General features: G+C 36.9%; 2 protein-coding genes across 2 annotated transcripts; one reads left to right on the top strand and one right to left on the bottom strand.

Annotated features, from left to right (window-relative positions):
- Nucleotides 1–609: 609 nt before the first annotated feature.
- On the top strand, nucleotides 610–7140 carry nemp1 (nuclear envelope integral membrane protein 1). Its single transcript, XM_062427466.1, has 9 exons — nucleotides 610–718; nucleotides 2470–2591; nucleotides 2841–3057; nucleotides 3152–3224; nucleotides 3362–3455; nucleotides 3557–3671; nucleotides 4584–4809; nucleotides 5135–5311; nucleotides 6480–7140. Exons 1-9 carry the CDS (start codon nucleotides 610–612, stop codon nucleotides 6637–6639), a joined length of 1293 nt encoding a protein of 430 aa, XP_062283450.1. The 3' UTR covers nucleotides 6640–7140.
- A 1644-nt stretch (nucleotides 7141–8784) lies between these two features.
- On the bottom strand, nucleotides 8785–18846 carry ormdl2 (ORMDL sphingolipid biosynthesis regulator 2). The gene is made up of 4 exons (XM_062427369.1): nucleotides 18799–18846; nucleotides 13834–14007; nucleotides 11343–11494; nucleotides 8785–9604 (listed from the first exon to the last, which is right to left on the bottom strand). The coding sequence occupies exons 2-4, from the start codon at nucleotides 14005–14007 to the stop codon at nucleotides 9469–9471; spliced, it is 462 nt and encodes a 153-aa protein (XP_062283353.1). The 5' UTR covers nucleotides 18799–18846; the 3' UTR covers nucleotides 8785–9468.
- Between the last annotated feature and the right edge of the window lie 220 nt (nucleotides 18847–19066).

The raw sequence follows: 19066 nt of genomic DNA, 5'->3' as shown, positions 1-19066 counted from the left end.
ATTTAGTCTAAAAAAAAGTCAGAATCAGCCTTAATGTGTAATATATTATTCCTTCTTATGTCATTATTATTATAAATAATAAATAAATGAAAAGGGACATAAAGGTCCGTGCATGAAGTATAATTCATCTGCATTGTTTACATTGTATAATGAAAAATCCCATAAAGAAGATAAAATATTTTCAATTGACATAGAGGGGAAAAACACTAAATAAATAAAAAGTAAAAGTATAGGTGACAGACATCTTCAGTTAAAAACATTTGAGTAGATTTTGATAACATATGTACTTTTCTTATTTTTTATACAGTGTGGAGACTTAAAATAATATATTATAATATTTTATTTCAATTAAGATTAACTTAAATGATAAGGTTATTTTTGGATATTTTGGATTTGTGGATATAAAATGTTCCTTAACAAAATAAAAAAGGTTTATAATACTACAAATATTGATCATTTGAATACAAATTGCAGCATGTCCATTCAAAAAACAGCACTAAATGACGTCATACGGTGCGGCGCTGTGATTGGCTGGGCGGCCTGTAACTCAACGCGGCGGGTCGAGGAGGAAGGGGCGGGACTTAACACGTCACAGAGAGTGCTATCATCATGGCGGGATGCATGAAAATGACAAACGGTTTCATTTCTACAGGCGCTAAATCAGTGATTCTCATGGCGCTGCTTATCTGCTTACCTCAACCCTCACACCAGAACACGGGTAAGATGAAGTAGTACGCGGCAATGACGAACACTTAAGTTTAATCGACACGTATTTAAAACTACAGAGTATTTACCGGCTAACTCATGTTAGCTTGTTTTAACGTGTCTGAAGCTGCGAGACTGCACAGAAGTTACTAAACGATGAGAGTTTGTGCATTTTTTCTTATTGCGGGGTCACTTCTCTGACTGCATCCCTTTTATAGAAGATACATATTATGTAAATCAGTCATTTATTGTGTTATTGTAGATTTGCTGAGTATAAATATGGCAAATCTGAACGTTTCTCCACCGTATAAACAAGCCCCGCCCTCATGTTGCACAGTCGTAATAATGAAACTACTGAGTCACTAAACCTGTTTATACAGAGGTGGAAGAAGCTCTCAGATCCTTTACTTAAAGAAACGTATCAATACCAAATATCAAAGTTAAAAAGCTTGATAAGTTAGATCCTGCTGTTAAAATCATACTTAAAGGATAGGTTCACGTTTAAAATCGCAGTCAATTGCCATAATTAACACTGAAACATGTTTTTCTTGCTGTAATAATTCATACTGATCATTAGAAGATCCCCTCATAATGCATTTATAATGTAAGTGATGGGGCCAAAATCCAAAAGCCTCCTTCTGTACAAAAATGTCATTGATCTGAAGCTATTATGAAGCTTCAGCCTTCCAAATTAGTCAAATCAAATAGATATTTTTCGACATTACTGTCTTTTTAGTGCCAAAGTGCCTCTTCTTGTTGCTATACTTCCATTGCAGCTCAAGAGTGAAACACATAAAGGTCACTTCATGCTAAAAAGACTAAATGTGGCAGATATCTACTTGGTATGACTAACTCAGACTGCTGAACCCTCATATAAACTCATCATTACTTTTGTATGTGGGGGAAAAGGGGCCAGTGTGAGAAAAATAAGGAGTTTTTAAAAGTAATTAATGTCAAGATGTTCCAGTAGAATCCCAGAATATAAATATAGACCTGAAAATGTACATTATATGTCCTCTTTATTAAGCAGTAAAAACTACAAAGGCCTTCAGGTTGAATTCAGTAGACTGATTTGTGTTAAAACTGTTCACAGTTTTTCAAGTCTGTCTTTAAACAACATTCAGGAGCCCAAATGAACACTGAAACATGTTTTTTTTCTAGCTGTAATCATTCCTCCTGTTCATACTGACCATTAGAAGATCCTTTCATAATGAACTTATAATGTAAGTGATGGGGGACAAAATCCAAAAGCCTCCTTCAGTGCAGAAATGTATTTAAAAGTTGATTTGAAGCTTCAGCCATCCAAATTAGTCAAATTAAGTAGATATCGTCCAACGTTACGTCTTTTTAGTGCCAAAGTGCCTCTTTTTGTTACCATACTTCCACCACAGATCAACAGGGAAACACAAAAAGGCCACTTCATGCTAAAACGGGTGTAAATGTGGCAGATATCCACTTAACATAAGCCTCACATAAGCTTCAGGTAAACTTTTAAATGCAGCAACAACCTATTGTTGGTTTTAGTGTTTTCATGGGATTAAATGACAATACATCTTTCTCTTAGAAAACATTTTGACATGTCACAGTAGGAAAAACTCTGATTAAAATGAAATGAATGACAGCGGATTTAATACTTTCATGTTTACTCGTAATGTCGGGGCAACACCAGCCTGATACTTTAAATACATCTTTTTTTGAGTCTTTTATTCATGTCACATAATGCCGTCATACTAACACATACATGTTTCTGCTCATTAAACCCAGGAAACAAACCTCAAGTACATGATCTCAGTGATGGAGAGCAGTATGGGATGACAGGGACCAATTTGTTCTGTTATACAAACTCCATAGTGCCGACCTGGAAGCATGTTTGGACAAGGATTCAGGTAAGTTAGATGAATGGTCCACTGTCAAATTAGGAACATTGTTATTTTATGATTTAATTCTTCTTTTAAATTATAGCATAGTGAAAAAGTGTTTAAGAAAAAGTGTTTGTCTCTTTCTCTCTCAATTTGACACATTTTCTACATTAAATATTTCAGTGCCAACAGTTATTAAAACTTAAGTTAAACTTTGCAGCACTTCAACATTTTCCACATAGTCAAACATTTGATAAAAGTGTTTTTTCCTGACAGGTCAGAGTGTGGAGTTCAACCACGTTTAAGGTGGAAACTGTTGATGGTGAGCAGGAGCTGCAGGAGCTGGAGCGCTTCAGTGTCTGGGGCTGGTTCCAGAGCATGTTACGAGAGGGGCACAATGAGACCACCATCAACATCAGCCTGTTCAGCAAGAAGACGTGCTTCAAGATCGACCCTGCGGATAAAACTCTGTACACTGTCAAGCCAGTTCGTAGTAAGTGGGGGGGGGGGAATAAAAGAACATAATTAAATTGCTTGTTATTGATAAATATCAGAAGGCCAATAAAATGTTTTGTTTTCTCTTGCAGAGTTTGATATCTATCTGTTTTTGGTATTCCTCTCCGGAGCGTTGTTATTCCTCTTTGCAGACTCACTCAGCAGGTAATTTAGTCAATTCTTCTAACTTTTTAAATCTGTTAAATCCTAAATCAACAATTCTATTGTTAGGATTTAACAAGCTTACATGTTATTAACTACTTTTTTTTTTTTTTTTTTTTTTTTAAATCTCTCATATGAAGGAGTCAAGTTTTCTTCTACTCTGCTGGTACAAGCACAGGGATGATCGCCTCCCTCATCATCCTCTTGTTTATATTGTCTCGTTTTTTGCCAAAGGTAAGGTAGTTCTTTATCCTCTAATATTCATGATTTAACTGAGTAATCTCTCTAATCGCTCATGTTAAGTTTTATAACCTTTGTGTTTGCTGTTCCTACAGAAAAGCCCTTTTTATGTGTTGCTAGTCGGCGGCTGGTCATTCTCTCTGTACGCCATCCAGCTCGTCTTCAGGAATCTAAACACGATTCTGCGAGAACACTGGCACATGGCGTTAGGTACAAATTCTTCATGTATACAAATGTCATGTAGTTAAATTTCAAAAGGATAGATTCACAATCATTCCTCCTGTTCATATTGGCTGTTAAAATATCCCCTTTAAATGTGCTGTCAGTGGAAGCTTATGTGAGGCTTCAGCAGTCTGAGTTAGTCATATCAAATGGATATCTGCCACATTTATACTAATTTTAGCATGAAGTGGCCTTTTTGTGTTTCTCTGTTGAGCTGTAGTTGAAGTATAGTAACAAAAAGAAGGACTTTGGCACTAAAAAGACTATAATGTTGAAACATAGAAGACCTGATTTGACTCATTTTGACAGCTGAAGCTTCATATTAGCTTTAAAACTTTTTTGGCACAGGAGGAGGACTGTGGATTTTGTCCCCCATCACTCACATTCAAGTTCATTATAAAGGGATCTTCTAATGGTCAGTATGAACAGGAGGAATGATTACAGCAAAAAAACCTATTTCAGTATTATTTTGGGTACCTAACTGTTGTTTTAAGACAGAAAAATTGCGAACCCGTCCTCTAACACAAATCAATCTCCTGAATTCAACTTTAAGGCCTTTTGATATTTGAAGTTTTTACTGCTTCAAGAAGATATATCATGTACAAATTCATGTCTGTATTTATACTCTGGGTCTCTATTGGAATATATTTGCATGATTTATAGTTAAAAACTCTATTTATATCACACTGGCCCTTTATGAAGCCCTTCAGTTCAGCCTCTGTTTCAAACAGGCAGTTTTAGCCCCCGTCCCACATACACAACTATGATGAATTGTGGCTCTCGTCAGACTGGTATTTATACAGAAGCTGCAGTTCAGCATGCAGGCTTTACATTGCATGTCTCACCACTTCATTAGTTCTTCTTAAACACTTTGTAAGTTGACGTTTTTGTGTTTTTCAGGTTATGTGGGAGTCGTGGGATTCGTCAGCTTTGCTGTGTGTTACCGTTACGGTCCTCTGGTGGATCAGAAGAGCATCAACATCCTGTCGTGGACGCTGCAGCTGTTTGGCCTTCTCCTGATGTATTTAGGAATTCAGATTCAGAAAGTTGCATTTGCCATCATCGTGGCACTTTTTCTGTCCAAAAATCTGGAGTACCCCGTCTATCTGGCAGTGTTTGCATGGAGGTGAGTGTTTTTAAAATAATGCCAGAAGGTGGCGTAAAAGTACAGTAATATGTTAAAGTGAAACTCTTTTTAACAGCGTGTGTGGCGTATCTGTTATCTCAGGCGGTATAATGAGGAGCTGTTGTACAAGAGTTTCTGATACTGCACAATATTATCTGTGATCTCTGTAAAATGTTTCATGATGCCTTATTTCTTCCTTGCATTTGACATTGCCTACGATACTGAATCTCAGAAGTGATCTACTTAATAGCGTGTGTTAAATTTCCCTTTTAGTATTGGTGGTCACACTCATTTGTATTTTTATATTTGTGTAATTGTTTTAAAGGAGGATCAGACGGCTCGTTAATTGGAAGCCAGAGCCACGTCGCCTGCTGACCGATGAGGAGTATCAGAAGGAGGGGGAGGAGGAGACTCGGCGAGCGCTGGAAGAATTGCGGAAGTGCTGTCACAGCCCGGAGTTCAGCCCGTGGAGGACAGTGTCCAGGCTTCAATCCCCAAAAAGGTGGGTATTTATACATTTTTATACATTTTCTTTTCCCACGTATAGAAATCTTTAGTTAGATACATGATGTGTTCTTGATTTAGGCTAATTTTGGCCAATAACTCAGAGTATTAACATGAAGAGATACTGTTAGTGTCAGTCAATGCAGTACTTAAAAAAAGAGCTTATAAATAAGATTCACCCCCTTGAATGTTAAAGTAGATTTAAAGGGGAGCTCTGCCAATTTTACACATCTGCTTGAATCTCAGACTGAACTCTTGATGTTTGAGTTGCATTGTGGGTCATGTAGATGACACGTAGAATAAAAAAGATGCTGCTGGGTCGATTTTGATCCTTTAAAAAAAAACAAAAAAAAAAACTAAACCATTCATTGTGAATCCAACGCTGTTACAGTAATACTGTTAAATTGGTGGAGTTCTCTTTTAAAGTGGTTGTTTTGTCACTGATCAACAGAAAAGTGTAAGACCAGAGAGGTTGTAGGTTTTGTCATCATTAAGACTCAGCAAAAGTTGGACGATCCAGATGAAGCTGTTTTTATCCTACAACCCCTCGACTACACACAGGTGATCTCCATTAAACTGATTATTGTTATTTCTTAAACCAGTTGGCTGCACCAGTGATTATATACAATATGTCTGTCTTATTAAAGGGTGTGAGTACTTAAATTATTTAATTACTATTAATTAATTTAATTTATTAAATAAGAAATTACATGGCCCAACACTTTCCTCTGTTGCCCCCCAGCATCAGTAGCTTCAAGGAGCAAACTACCACTGAAAAACAATTTAATTATTCATTCTTTATGAGTATTATTTCAGTAGTGTCACTGACGTTTGGGGGAGTACGCTAAAATTTGATTCATTAATCAACAGGTCAGGTTCATCAACAGGTTTTTTGGGTTTAAAAAAAAAAATTGAATTGATTTAAGATGCTAGATTGACTGTGTCTTTGTCCAGTAATATGTATATGAATTTATCCAAAATGCAAAATTAACAGAAAGGTCATATTCAAAAACCTGTTGGTGTTTTGCAGAAGTGAAACCAAACATATTTCTGATGTAAATATCAGCGTATGCGTACCATCAACCTACACTCCTACAGAAAACACCTGCACATAGTTTGCATATAACAAGTTAATAAAATGCTGATATTGTCGCTGTAATTCACAGGTTTGCCGATTTTATCGAAGGGTCGCCTCACCTGATGTCCAACGAGGTGTCTGTCCATGCGCAGGAATACGGATTTGGAGGATCATTTTTTGAGGACGAATTTTTCGACACCGACGACGAGGAGGGAGACGATATTGAGCCGATGATGAAAGCAGAGTGATGAAGCACAGCGTCACAAGGGCGACGTGTAAAAAAACAGAAACAATCATTTACGCCTTTAAGAAAAGGTGACGGGTGAACAGCTCGCTAAACGTCCAGACTTGACTTAGAGCGATGGCTGCGGAATTTCAGTAAAACGAGCCACCTCCAGTCCCAGCGTTCATCAGACAAATCACAGACAGAACAGAGTGGTCAGACTTGATAGATGTTGTCTAAAAAAAGCACTAAAGACACATCTTTTCTTTTTGGGGAACAAAGGCTTCTGTTAAAAAAAATAAGGTTACAAACTCGGGAATGGAGAGCGGTCGGTCGGGGATCAAAGCAATTTAACTTTTTTACTGTGTGACTGTAGTTTGTGTTGTCTTAATGTCGTAGCTCAGAAATGTGTTGATGTTTTAATTTCACAACTCTTTGTGTTTGTTTACAGCCCTCAGGCTCTAAATGGGCTCCCTGCAATGAACTGCGATGAAAGCTTTCAGGTTACACGTGTGTGCAGCATTGTGACGAGTCCTCACTTCTGAGACCGCAGCATGATGAAGTGGAGCGGTCATGTTTATATTCCCAAAGTATTTTGAATAAAAAATATATATTTGAGCTTTGGTATGAATTATTAGTATCACTGTAAGAGATTATTATGATACCAGTACCAATCCAAGTACCCTGAAAGTGATACAGATACCAATTAAGTACTTCATTTGATACCCAATACTCATTTAGTCTTTAAAATGTTTAAACCCCCCCCCCCAAAAAAAAAAACAGTCCCGCCATTCAAAGATGTTTAATGTACGAGACAAAACACTAAAAAAAGGCAAATCTCTGCAGTTTAGGGGCTGAAAAAAAGGCTCATTTGTATTTTTTGCTTGATTACTGACTTCACCAAAGTTGCTTTCTATTAAGTAGATGACATTAGAGAGACATGACTAGTTGGAGGAAGATGAGGGATTTCCACTCTATAAACAGTAGAGGGCTGAATTGTACCAAACATAGCTTTTGCAGAAGCTGTGTGTGACTAACAGCAGCAGAAGACTGTTTTAATCTGTGTATCTGGGAAATGACTTAAAGCGTTATCGATAAACGTCTTTCGATTTTTGTCCGCTTCACAGAATCTCAAGGGAAACTGCAAACTTTGAAAACCACCGGGCCCCTCAAGTGATTTTTTTTTCCCCCCTTGGATGTTCCATTTCTTTGTCCTGACTTAATTTCTAAGAAGGCTCAAGAAATCCTACCAACTGTGGAAAAGCAGAACATTTCTGACCTTTTGTCTTATCTGCACATTACTTCCGTCATCTCCTTTGGCATATGTTTTCATACAGATAACATTTTTAAGATACATTTTTTTTAATTAATTAATAGTTAATTTGATGTCATATATTTGAATTTCATATCCACACTGAGTCCTGAGTCAGTTTTAAATATTCATCATACATCTAGTACCACTGGGTTCACACTAAGTGAAAAGTGGAAGCAGAACTGGGAAAAACTGCAGTGGATGACCTAATCTGCTGCTCAGGCCAGATAGTGTCATCTTAAATCTTTCAGTATAGTATGTAGAGAAAAAAAAAAGATTCATCCTTTTTCTCCCTTTCTCTGGTTCTTGGTAGCCATATCTGATATCTTGAGGAGGGGGGTGTTGAAACGGGGCTTTGACATTTAGCCCAGCTGCACTCTGCATCCTACTACTGGCTCGTTTACGTCAGCGTCATCACCTGAGCAGCTCCTGAAGGCAGGGAACACCCCAATCACACTCGATTACACATGTTTGAAACAGCTGATACAGCGAGCGTTATTTGCATGTTTCCCAGAGTCGGGCTGGCATAATCAACAGAGTAATCACATTCACACGCTGATGCATTTCCTATGAGCTACTTCCCCAAAAACACGGGTCTGTAACAGGGAAACCTCACTGCAATGCAAACACAACCGCACATGCGGAAGGGGGGGGAAACCCTTTGGATATATGAACATATTGCACACAGTGTGACTGCCCCCGCCATGGTGCCTTCATGTAAAGTGTCTGGAGTTCCCCGCCGCTAACAAACTGGCCCACGTTCAGTTGATTGATTCTTAGAAACCTCCGCCAAAAAAAAGGATTTTGCAGCCTCTGGCCATGTGGAGTAAAGATAAGACGACCCACGTGTGCCGTATAGCTCTCAATGCTCATTTTTTATACACATACATGGAAAAAGAGATCCAGCTTTTCATGATTATGTGTATCATAGCAAAACAAAGTCTGCAGTGTTTATTGTAGATGTGTAAATGCATGATGCACGTGAACCCTTAAAAGTAAATCAAACGGAAAGCATGAAGAAAAAAAAAATAGGTGAAAGTAGTATTCAGAACATGAACCACACGTTGAGTAAATGGAAGAGATTGATTCACATTTATGGCAACAACCAGAAACTCAGTTTTACAGACTTGCAGCCAGCGCAGTTTGTAACAGTAAAAAGCTGCGTCTAAAGACAGGGGAGATGGTATGTTTTTGAAAGTAATGTATAATAATTGTCACATTCAAAAGCAGTGCAGGTGAAACTTTGCTCTTACTTCACAACAAGAGCGAAGCGTCTGGCTTTTTGTCAAAAAACAAAAAAACAAAAAAAACCCAGCAGGAATGTCCATGAAGAAAAAAATAGTTACTTTCATGTAAAACAGCAGCAGTGCATTTACTGCTTCTTTTTTTTTTTCAGGCTGCACAAACTGCAACTTTGATATATTACTCCACACAGTCAGATAATCTCTTTCTCATCAGCGTCTAAACCTAAAATAGTTCAGCAGAAACAGAAAAACATAAAAGTCCAGTGTTGATTAAAATCCAGTGCTTGAATCATTTCTGTCAGTACTTGTTGATCCCAAATATCCGTACTCCGTGAAACTGAGGTAACTTTGGGAGGAGGACGCTCAGGAGGGAGCCTGTGTTGATTAGGAAATGTGTGGCATCGTATTTTGTGTAGAAACTAGCAAGAATATACCTGCAGAGACAGAGAGAGAGAGAAAGAGAGAGGGGGGAAACTGTGAATATTAACAAATTAGGATAAACATTTATGTTGGAAGCTTTGAAGCAACACTATGAAACTTTTTGAAAGAGGAACTAACACGGTCGTCTTTTCACAAATGAAAAGTTGAATTTGTGTAGCAAAAACAAACTGCTCGATGAAACACTCAGATGTGCATCCACCGCCTTCGATATGACTCTTAGATACTGACTATTATCTGATATGATTATGCTAATTTGCTGACTTTATGATTTCAGTTTACTTTCACACTGTTTTAACATTATAAACTAATGGCTCAGTGATAATGGCTACTGTTCAATGTGACTCTCAGATAAGAAATCAAAAGTGAAAATAGAGCCTTTAACTAATACCACAAAAGCAGAAGCTCACAGGTTAAGGGTTAGCCAAGGTGAGCTTTTGGTTTACAAAATACATGTTCAGCATTGAGTCAGTTTCTGTGACTGCTGCCCAGAGGTGAATTTGAGACTTTAAGCAGAGGATCTGAAAGATTAAAAGTCACATGTTGCAATCTTCTTTTCACTGAATCTTTCATGTTTGTGTTTCACAAAGTGCATCATCAGTTTAGAGAAAGCCTTTTAATCTGAAAAGCTTCACAGCTGAGCAACTGTTTCTCGGCTTTGAGATCGTGCACTGAAGTTAAGATGAACATAAGAACATAAGACGATGCAAAACCTTCAGTTTCAAACAGCTTCCTTAGTGAAATGTGAGAGCTGCTACATACCTGCCAGTGTGTATACAATTAACTATTAGAGTTATTTCATTCAGTACTCCAAAACTATTAAACTTAATCAACTGAATTGCAAAAATCACACCTATAAGGCACTCTGTTCATTAGCAGACTGTAAAGAGAAATCACTTGCTCAATTAACCGTTTGATACACCCCTCTGTTGAACACCAATTAACCAATCAGAGCTTAGAAATCATAAGTAGGCACAGCATGCCTGTCAGGTTTTGCATTTCTCCACGTTTCACAGTAAGAGTTTGGAGGGTGGTGTCTTTTTTAACCAGCTCGAAAACCAAAAATACAAGAGCAAAAGTTTACATTTTTGGCTCTTCATCTACTCTAAAAAGAAAAAAGAAAAAAGAAAAAAAAGCTAAAAACACTAGTATGTCCAGCTGACTGGCTTACAGCCTACATGCTAACATTATTTTGAAGACCAATATGCATTTCATTACTACATTACAGTTAAACATTAAGATTAAGATCACATGTACAAATGTTAGGAATAACTAGCTCTACACTACAATACAAGAGCAATGTTTCCTGTTATTGTCTTAGTTTAGTTTATTTTCGGTCATTAAACTCAAATACACAATAATCATTCTTCCTCTGTTTTTCAGCATTATATCATGTTGTTCCCACCCATGAAGCTAATATTATCGTAATTGTAAATGAACCACAGCTGATCAAATCTGCTGTTTTTGTCTGAAATCACGGACCTGTTATATTACGAAGTATTTTGAGAGGTGGATCAGCAACGTTATTGTAAACATATGAGCCGTGTGAAAATCTTAACAGGTGTAGCAACAGTAACTAAGTTAAGGACTTGGATAACGGTTAATTAGCCTGAATTGTTCTTAAATAGTCTAAAAAGAAGGCTATAATATCCCCAAACAGCCTGGACATCGACTAAGTCATGCTGAAAACGGCACGGACGTTGACCTTTCACTATGAGAAGCAAACACACTTACAGAACAATTGGTGAGATGGTGAGGAATTTACGCGACGCTGTGAATTGGACGCCGTAGTCCATCTGTTCCCAGTGAGTGAGCAGACGAGCTTTGCCTTGGTCCGGCGTCTCGAAGGGAGTTCCCTTCACTGTGTGTAGAAACAGGTACATCACCTGCAGAGATACAGGACACGATGACCATCAATCACAAAGACACATCAAAAGCTGTATGATTATATAATGGTTTTATATCTTCTCTACGAGGTACTCTGCAGGTCTGTTACATGTTTATGCAATCAGGGGTATAATCACATCAAAAGGAAGTGTGTTTAAACTTTAATTACAGTTTTAGTTTCATCTAGATTATAGTTTTCAATGAACAATCCTCCACACAAGCTCCAGTATACCACTGCTGCATTAGCTGCCCTCCAATAACATCACGGAGGATTTTCACCTGAACTCTCAATATCAACAAGTTCTTTATATGTTTACCACATACTTTATCATTTATAGACAAGGTTGTTACGGTTCTAAATTGTTTTTGGTTTTGAAAGCACACAATGAAACATTTATTTCATTATGATTATTTTCTTTTTAATCTGGTGAATTAAATATCTGAAATATGGAGTTACTTGATCGTATGGATGCAATTATTATCAAATCTGTCCAATAAAAAAGGAATAATTACACAGAAGATTGATACTACTGTCATATCTGTCTGTTCGATATGAAGCTAGAGCCAGGAGAGTTAGCTTAGCTTAGCCATAAATACTGTGAACAGAGGGAAACTGTTAGCCTGGCTCTGTTTGATGGTAACAAAATCTACCAACCAGCACCTCTAAAGCTGCTACTGTTGGTTTACAAAGCACTAAATTTAGCACATTTCTGATCTGCTGCTAACGTTATGAACCATCCAGAAGCATCCAGACCTCTCGGGTCGTCTGGGACAGGTCTGGTTTCTGTCTTCAGAGTCAAAACTAAACATGGAGAAGCAGCGTTCAGTTTTTATGCTCCACGTATCTGAACAAGCTCCCAGAAGACTGCAGGTCCGCTCCAACTCGCCCTTCTTTTAAATCACGGCTTCTTTTTATCAACTCAAAATTTTAGGGTTAATATCTCACACTGCACTGTAACTTTTTAATCCTCCTGTTTTTACCTGTCTCACTTTGTTTTTGTTTAATTTTATTTCCAATTTAACACTTTTAATCATATTTAAATTTGTGTAATATTTGTATTTTGCCATGTGTTGCTTTTATATTATGGCTTGATGCATTTTATGTTTTATGTGAAGCCCTTTGAAATGTGTTGTTGTTGTTGAAAAGTGCTGAACAAATCAATCAATCAATCTTTATTTGTATAGCGCCAAATCACAACAAAGTTATCTCAAGGCACTTTACACATAGAGCAGGTTCTAAACCGTACTCTTCAGGTTTTAATTTTAAAGAGACCCAACATTCCCACATGAGCAAGCACTTAGCGACAATGGCAAGAAAAAACTTTTAACAGGAAGAAACCTCAGGCAGAACCAGGCTCAAAGTGGGCGGCCATCTGCCTCGACCGGTTGGTCTTTGCCTTCCCTTACTCCTCTCCTAAAATACTTAAGAAGTCACTGCACCCGGCTGTGCTATGCTAAGCTAAGCTATGCTAACTAACCCCTGGTAGTAGCTCCATATTGAATGGATAGATGATGTTAGAGGTATCCATCTTCTCATGCAGCTGTGCAAGAAATGACATACAGCAGTCTCATTCATTAATTTTTAACATTACCCAAAACTTAATGAGAGTGATATTAAAGGGATAGATACCAAACTTTGTCATATTGCACAACCCTAAAAATAAATGCAATATATATATATATTCAGACATATATGGGTCAATGACGTATAAGGATTTTCAACAAATCAATTTTAAATAATAAAAACAAGCATATCTAATGCAGAATATCTAACATTCAGAATGTTGTGTACCTGACAACTCATATTACAATTTGAAAGTGATTTTAGTGGGTTTTTCAAGATTAATTGGCACTGGCCTGAAAAAAAAGTCATTTGGTGCGACCATGATTCATCTTGAAATATCTTATATAAATAAAAGATCATCATTTACAAAGATTTAAAAAAAATGCAAATACTTTGTTTCCAAACACTTTATATTACTGAAAACTTGTAAAAAAAGATGTGAAGCATGTTAACTAAATTAATTTATTTCAAGATGAATCGTGGTCGCACCACATGACTCTTTTTAAAGGCCAGTGCCAATTAATCTTGAAAAACCCACTAAAATCACTTAATTTCAAATGTATAATATGGATCTTCAGGTACACAACATTCTGAATGTTTGAACTACTGCATTAGATATGCTTGTTTTTATTATTCTACAATTGAGTTGTTCTAAATCCTTATACGTCATTGACCCATATACAACCTAAAACATGCGCTACATTACCTTCAGTGTGGCAGTTTAATCATTATTCAGTGCAGTCGCTCTCGTTTGTCATCATCACTGTAACTCACCAGGTTGTGGATGACGTTGGTGAGGGTCCAGACGAGTGGCACTGTGAAGAAAGGGATGCTGAGCAGCACGATGTGCAACACGACGGTCAGCAACAGGTAGGTCAGCCATATTCCTCTGCTGTTCATCACCCGCGTGTTGGGGTTCACCTCGCTGTGAGCTACGCCCACGTTCATCTGGAAGAAAAAAATGAGATAAGAGTTTAGGATGCTGAAATAAAGAACTGTAAATATTTGCCAATGGAAGCTAATTCATGTGGTTAATCTACTAAATTAAGTTAAAACCAACATTTCTGACATAATGTCTTCATGTTATGTCCTGTGGTCCTCACCAAACATTACAGATGTGCTTCACTGCAGCATTTATATTACAGAAAATCTATTTTAAACAACATCAAGATCTGACCCTGCTGTGTCACTAAACTAAATCTCTTATTTTACGTCTAAGTGTGTTTTGGTAGATATTTTGTTCATTCATTTATAAGGAAATTGTCACTTTAATTAGAGTGAACTAACTCAAGAGGCAACTAACAATTATCTTAATTATCAGTTAATCAGCTGATCATTATCTTGATTAGTTGTTTGGTCTCTAAAATGTCAGAAAATAGTCAAAAGTAAACGTCACAGTTTCATAAAGTCCAAGGTACTTGTTTGTTTGTCCCAGTTTAATGGTCCCAGCAACTGTCCAAAACCCAAAGATTCAATTTGTGATTTATATGAAACAGAGAAAAGAAGAAAAATCCCCACACTGGATATTTGATAGGACTTAATAAACCAGAAAGATATTCACATTTAAAAAGCTTGAAGCAGAGAATTTGGAAATGTTCTTCTTAAAAAATTACTCAAAACGATTAATTGATTATCAGAATTGTGGGCAATTAATTGATCACTTGTGCCAGCAGCTCTAGACCGAAGTGATTAATCTGTTTATCTGGTGATCAAGTAATCAGGTCCACATAAATTACGAGTTTTCACGATTCATTTAAACATTCATTAACAAATCTGTTTTAAATACTAGATTTCATTCCTCTGTACAGTAAGCTCTAATTAAGAAGTATTTGCAGTAATTTTGTATTTATCTATTTAATAAACGATTATTCGGTAAAGGGGAAACTAACTAACAAAAATTAGATAATCAATTTAATATTATCAAGCAAAAAGTAGCAAACATTTGTTGGTTCCAGCTTTATCGCTGTACTAGAGCTGCAACAATCGATAAGTCGCCCAATATTAAATGTACTAACAACAGAAAGGTAGAGGGGGGGGGAGGGGGGAGTATAGGGTTAGATATTTGGGTTCTTAAAATGTTAAATCACTTAAGGGGAAATTGTAGCCTGCTTGGGGGTTAGGGGATTGGGAGGACTGGTGGTGATTGGGGCGCCCCCTGAGACTGGGAAGGTTTGGTGGTCAGTCATGTGTGAAATGAGAGATTTATATATATTGATCTTAGGGGGGATTGTATGTTAGAGGTTTAGGGTTTCGTGGATATGGCAGCAAACATGTTTTTTTTTACGTTTAAATTGTCATGGCAACGATGAATATCCATTTCATACTGTACAGTCACAGGACATCAAACTGTCAAAGTACGTTAAGATTGAGGTTACGTCTACATCTGTGAAGGTTGAGGTCACATCATGAAAATTCAGGGACTTAGATAAATTGACAAAAGTTTAACAGATACTTAGTAGACTGAAACAAAAACAATCAACACCAGGAATCTCAATGATGCCGTGTGATATACAGTATGTAACATTTTCTAAAAGTTGGCAGAGACCATTTATTTCTGCTTCCTATGGTTCCCTTTGACTGAGGACTACTCATTTCAATTCATAGATTTCAGATCCAGAAGGTAGATACATTATACTGGAAGGCATTTTATTGTATGAGAAACTAAACTTAATGAATGTGTAAAGTGCCAATGAGGATGACCGACCCTAGACTCTTAGATAAATCATTCCTCATCTTACTCCCAAGTTATGTCATCACATGGGGTGATTTTAATATATTGACCGACTAAAACACTACTGGTTTAGATACGTCTCATAAAAGAGCCAGAAAATCTAAATCAAATTTGATAAAAGATTTAAGCTTGTCTGTAATTTGGTGGGAACTCAATCTTGTCACAATAGCACACACAAAACCTTTTCACATCATCCAAATGGCTAATGAATGTTAACATTTTTACCAACCACTCAATAGATTACCATTGGGTTTTAATTGGCAAATGAGTGAAGCAAATCCACCAGACACTTGCATATTTGGCAGGGGGTTGGTGCTAATGTTTAAAGTAGACGACTGCCAATATAACAGCATAGTAATATCAGACCATGTCCCAATATCTTTTACTTATTAAGATACTAAATTGGTTAATACTGCACCAGGGAGATAAGGTTTCTGTGTAAAATGGCTACAGGACCCTGTTTTTATAAACTTTGTTGAGAAACAGATGTGTTTTTTTTAATTAATACAACACAGATCTTGGCCTGTACTTAAATTAAAACGTACCCATCAGAAACTGGAACTGGCAATAATTAAAATTCTTGAGAAAGACACATTTTTGGATAGCTCAGAAAATCCACACCAGGAACTAATACTACTCAAGGCTGAATTCAAAAACAACAACATATCCACGGAGTGAGCTGTTTGCTGAGGAATTTTAAAAAACAGGGAAACTCCTGGCTTGCCAAATTACAAAGCTTCAATCAGAAAGAGCGATTAATGCAATCGAAAATGTTCAGAATGACGTAACTATGGACCCTAAAGAGGTAAATGACACCTTTAGATTGTTCTATGTGTATCTAAACTCAGAATATCCATTTAATTCAGATACAAAAACGTCTTTCTTATGCATTTTAAAATTCCCAAACATTTCAAAAGTAGCAAAAAACAAAACCAATATAGATTCGGATCTGACAGTGGATGAAATTATAGAAGCAACTTATGCCACTAATACCGATAATGCAGCTGGTCCTGATGGTTGACCAATTGATATTTATAATAAAATTAAAAGGTAAACTTCTAACTTTTACTTCTGATTATGGAAATGTATGAAAATGGGCCACTCCTTCCCATTATTGAGAGGAGCCATGAACACTTTACTTATTAAACTAAACAAACCAGCTCATAAATGTCTTTCCTTCTGATTTCACTCTTAAACTCGGAAAATAAAATCCCTTGCAAGGTATTAGCGCGCAGATTTGAGTGTGTTCTTCCAGTTTTTATAGACTTGGATCAAAAGAGCGACACAGCTTTCATAATGTACAGAGAGTGTTAAATACATTGCATAAAAAGAGAGAATGTAGGGCTGGGCGAGACAGATAAAATCAATTATCTCGATTTTTTTAACCAAATACCTCGATATCACAACAATATTGTAGGGATCGGTGCTTTGACAAGATTTTTGATAAATAATCATCAGTCATTTGGATAAAATGACAAAGCTGGTAAAAGCCAAAAATACAATAGGTAGAACTGTCTGGTAAGTTCAGAAGATTACATAATTTTCTTGTATTGCAGCTTTCAAAACCAAGAAAAGACAACTCTTCTGCTGTATCACGATATTACGATATCCAAAATCTAAGACGATATCTAGTCTCATATCACAATATCAATATAATTTCGATAAATTGCCCATCCCTTGGAGAATGTGCTACTGTATATGCGTAGATGCTGAAAAGGTGCTTGATAGAATTGAATGGTTGTTTCTGTTTGCAACACTAAACCGGTTTGGATTTGGGACAGCTTTCTGTAAATGGGTTAGGATACAATCAACTCACAGCTTTAATTCTCACTAATGACATTATTTCTCAACCATTTAATATCAGTGTGTGATATTTGCAGATGACGTCATTTTGTTCCTTCCAGACTTAACAAACTGCATTGTGGACGTAATTAAGACTTTTGGATCATTTTCAGGTTATAAAAAGGTTAATAATGCGAAATCCCCTTTAATGAACTGAATGAAAAAGAAAGATGTAGTCCTATGGATAATATTACCTCATTCAACTTAATAGATATTTTTACCTATCTACGTATAGTTCCTGATGTGGGAGGAATTGTTCAAACTAATTATGATGGTCAAATATACTAAATTTTTTAATAGGAAAAATAATTCTAATTAAAATTAATGTCTTTCCAAAAAATATTGTACCTGTTCCATAATGTACCTTTATCTTTAAAATAATCCTGAGCTGCAGCCCAAAAAAACGAGGATATTTGTACGTTTGTGATATAAAATCAAACTATTTGTAGATATCATAATGGATTTTTCCACCTTTCAGACATTTAACAGTAGACGATTAATCGATATACATATCGATATTAAATGATAATCGTTAGAACAACTTTTTAACCATAGCAATAAGGACACCTTTTTCAGTATTTTGAAAATCAGGTTAGGACAGACTGATCGTTGCACAGCACTATTTGCAGATGACGTCATTTTGTTCCTTGCAGACTTATCAAACTGCATTCTGGACATAATTAAGATTTATGATAATGGATAGAACCATAGTCTATGGATAGAACAACTTTAGGGAAATGACTCCGCCCCGCTGATTCGTTCTATGTGCCCAAAACAGGCGCTTCCTCTCCAACATGTAGCCGCAACATTCAGACAGAAGCTACAAGATAAATAAAAAAACAACCTAACAACGAACTAACTGTGGGGTTAAACTGTGAAATGTGAGCCTCCTCTATGAAGACAAGTCTGTAGCAGTTCACACACTACCCACACGTTATTATGTTAACTTCAGTCTGATAGTTAGCGTTTAGACATTCTGACGTACACAAGCTAAGCTAAGCTAGCTGCCGATCGGGTTGCTATAACTACAGGTTGCCGTGGTAATGTTACAGTGAGGCTGCAGGCGGCGGGTTATAACTGCTTCTGATCAACTGTGAAGAAATAAGCCTGACACTTGCAGCTTTAAAGGGTGTAAAAAGTTTACATTTCAACGGAGCAAACTTTACCTTCCAGTGTTGTCGTAGCTCACCAGGAAATTCCTTGTTTTTTCTTAAACCCCGCCCTCCCTAGGTCCGGATCCCCTGATGCAGCTGCAGCTGACATCTGGCAGAAGAAAAAAAACTCCAGCCTGTCTCCTCCTCACCTGATCACCTGCAGGCAAACAGGTGTGAGGGGGGGATGCATTTGTTTACACACACAGGTCAGCTGTCTATAAAATACTGAAAGTCATCACAGTAACATCATGGGGACTCCTGACTTTCACTTCAGCTTTCA

Source organism: Scomber scombrus, chromosome 10 (genome assembly GCF_963691925.1).
Source record: "Scomber scombrus chromosome 10, fScoSco1.1, whole genome shotgun sequence".
Lineage (NCBI taxonomy): Eukaryota > Metazoa > Chordata > Actinopteri > Scombriformes > Scombridae > Scomber > Scomber scombrus.
This window is presented reverse-complemented; position numbering and strand designations above follow the sequence as displayed.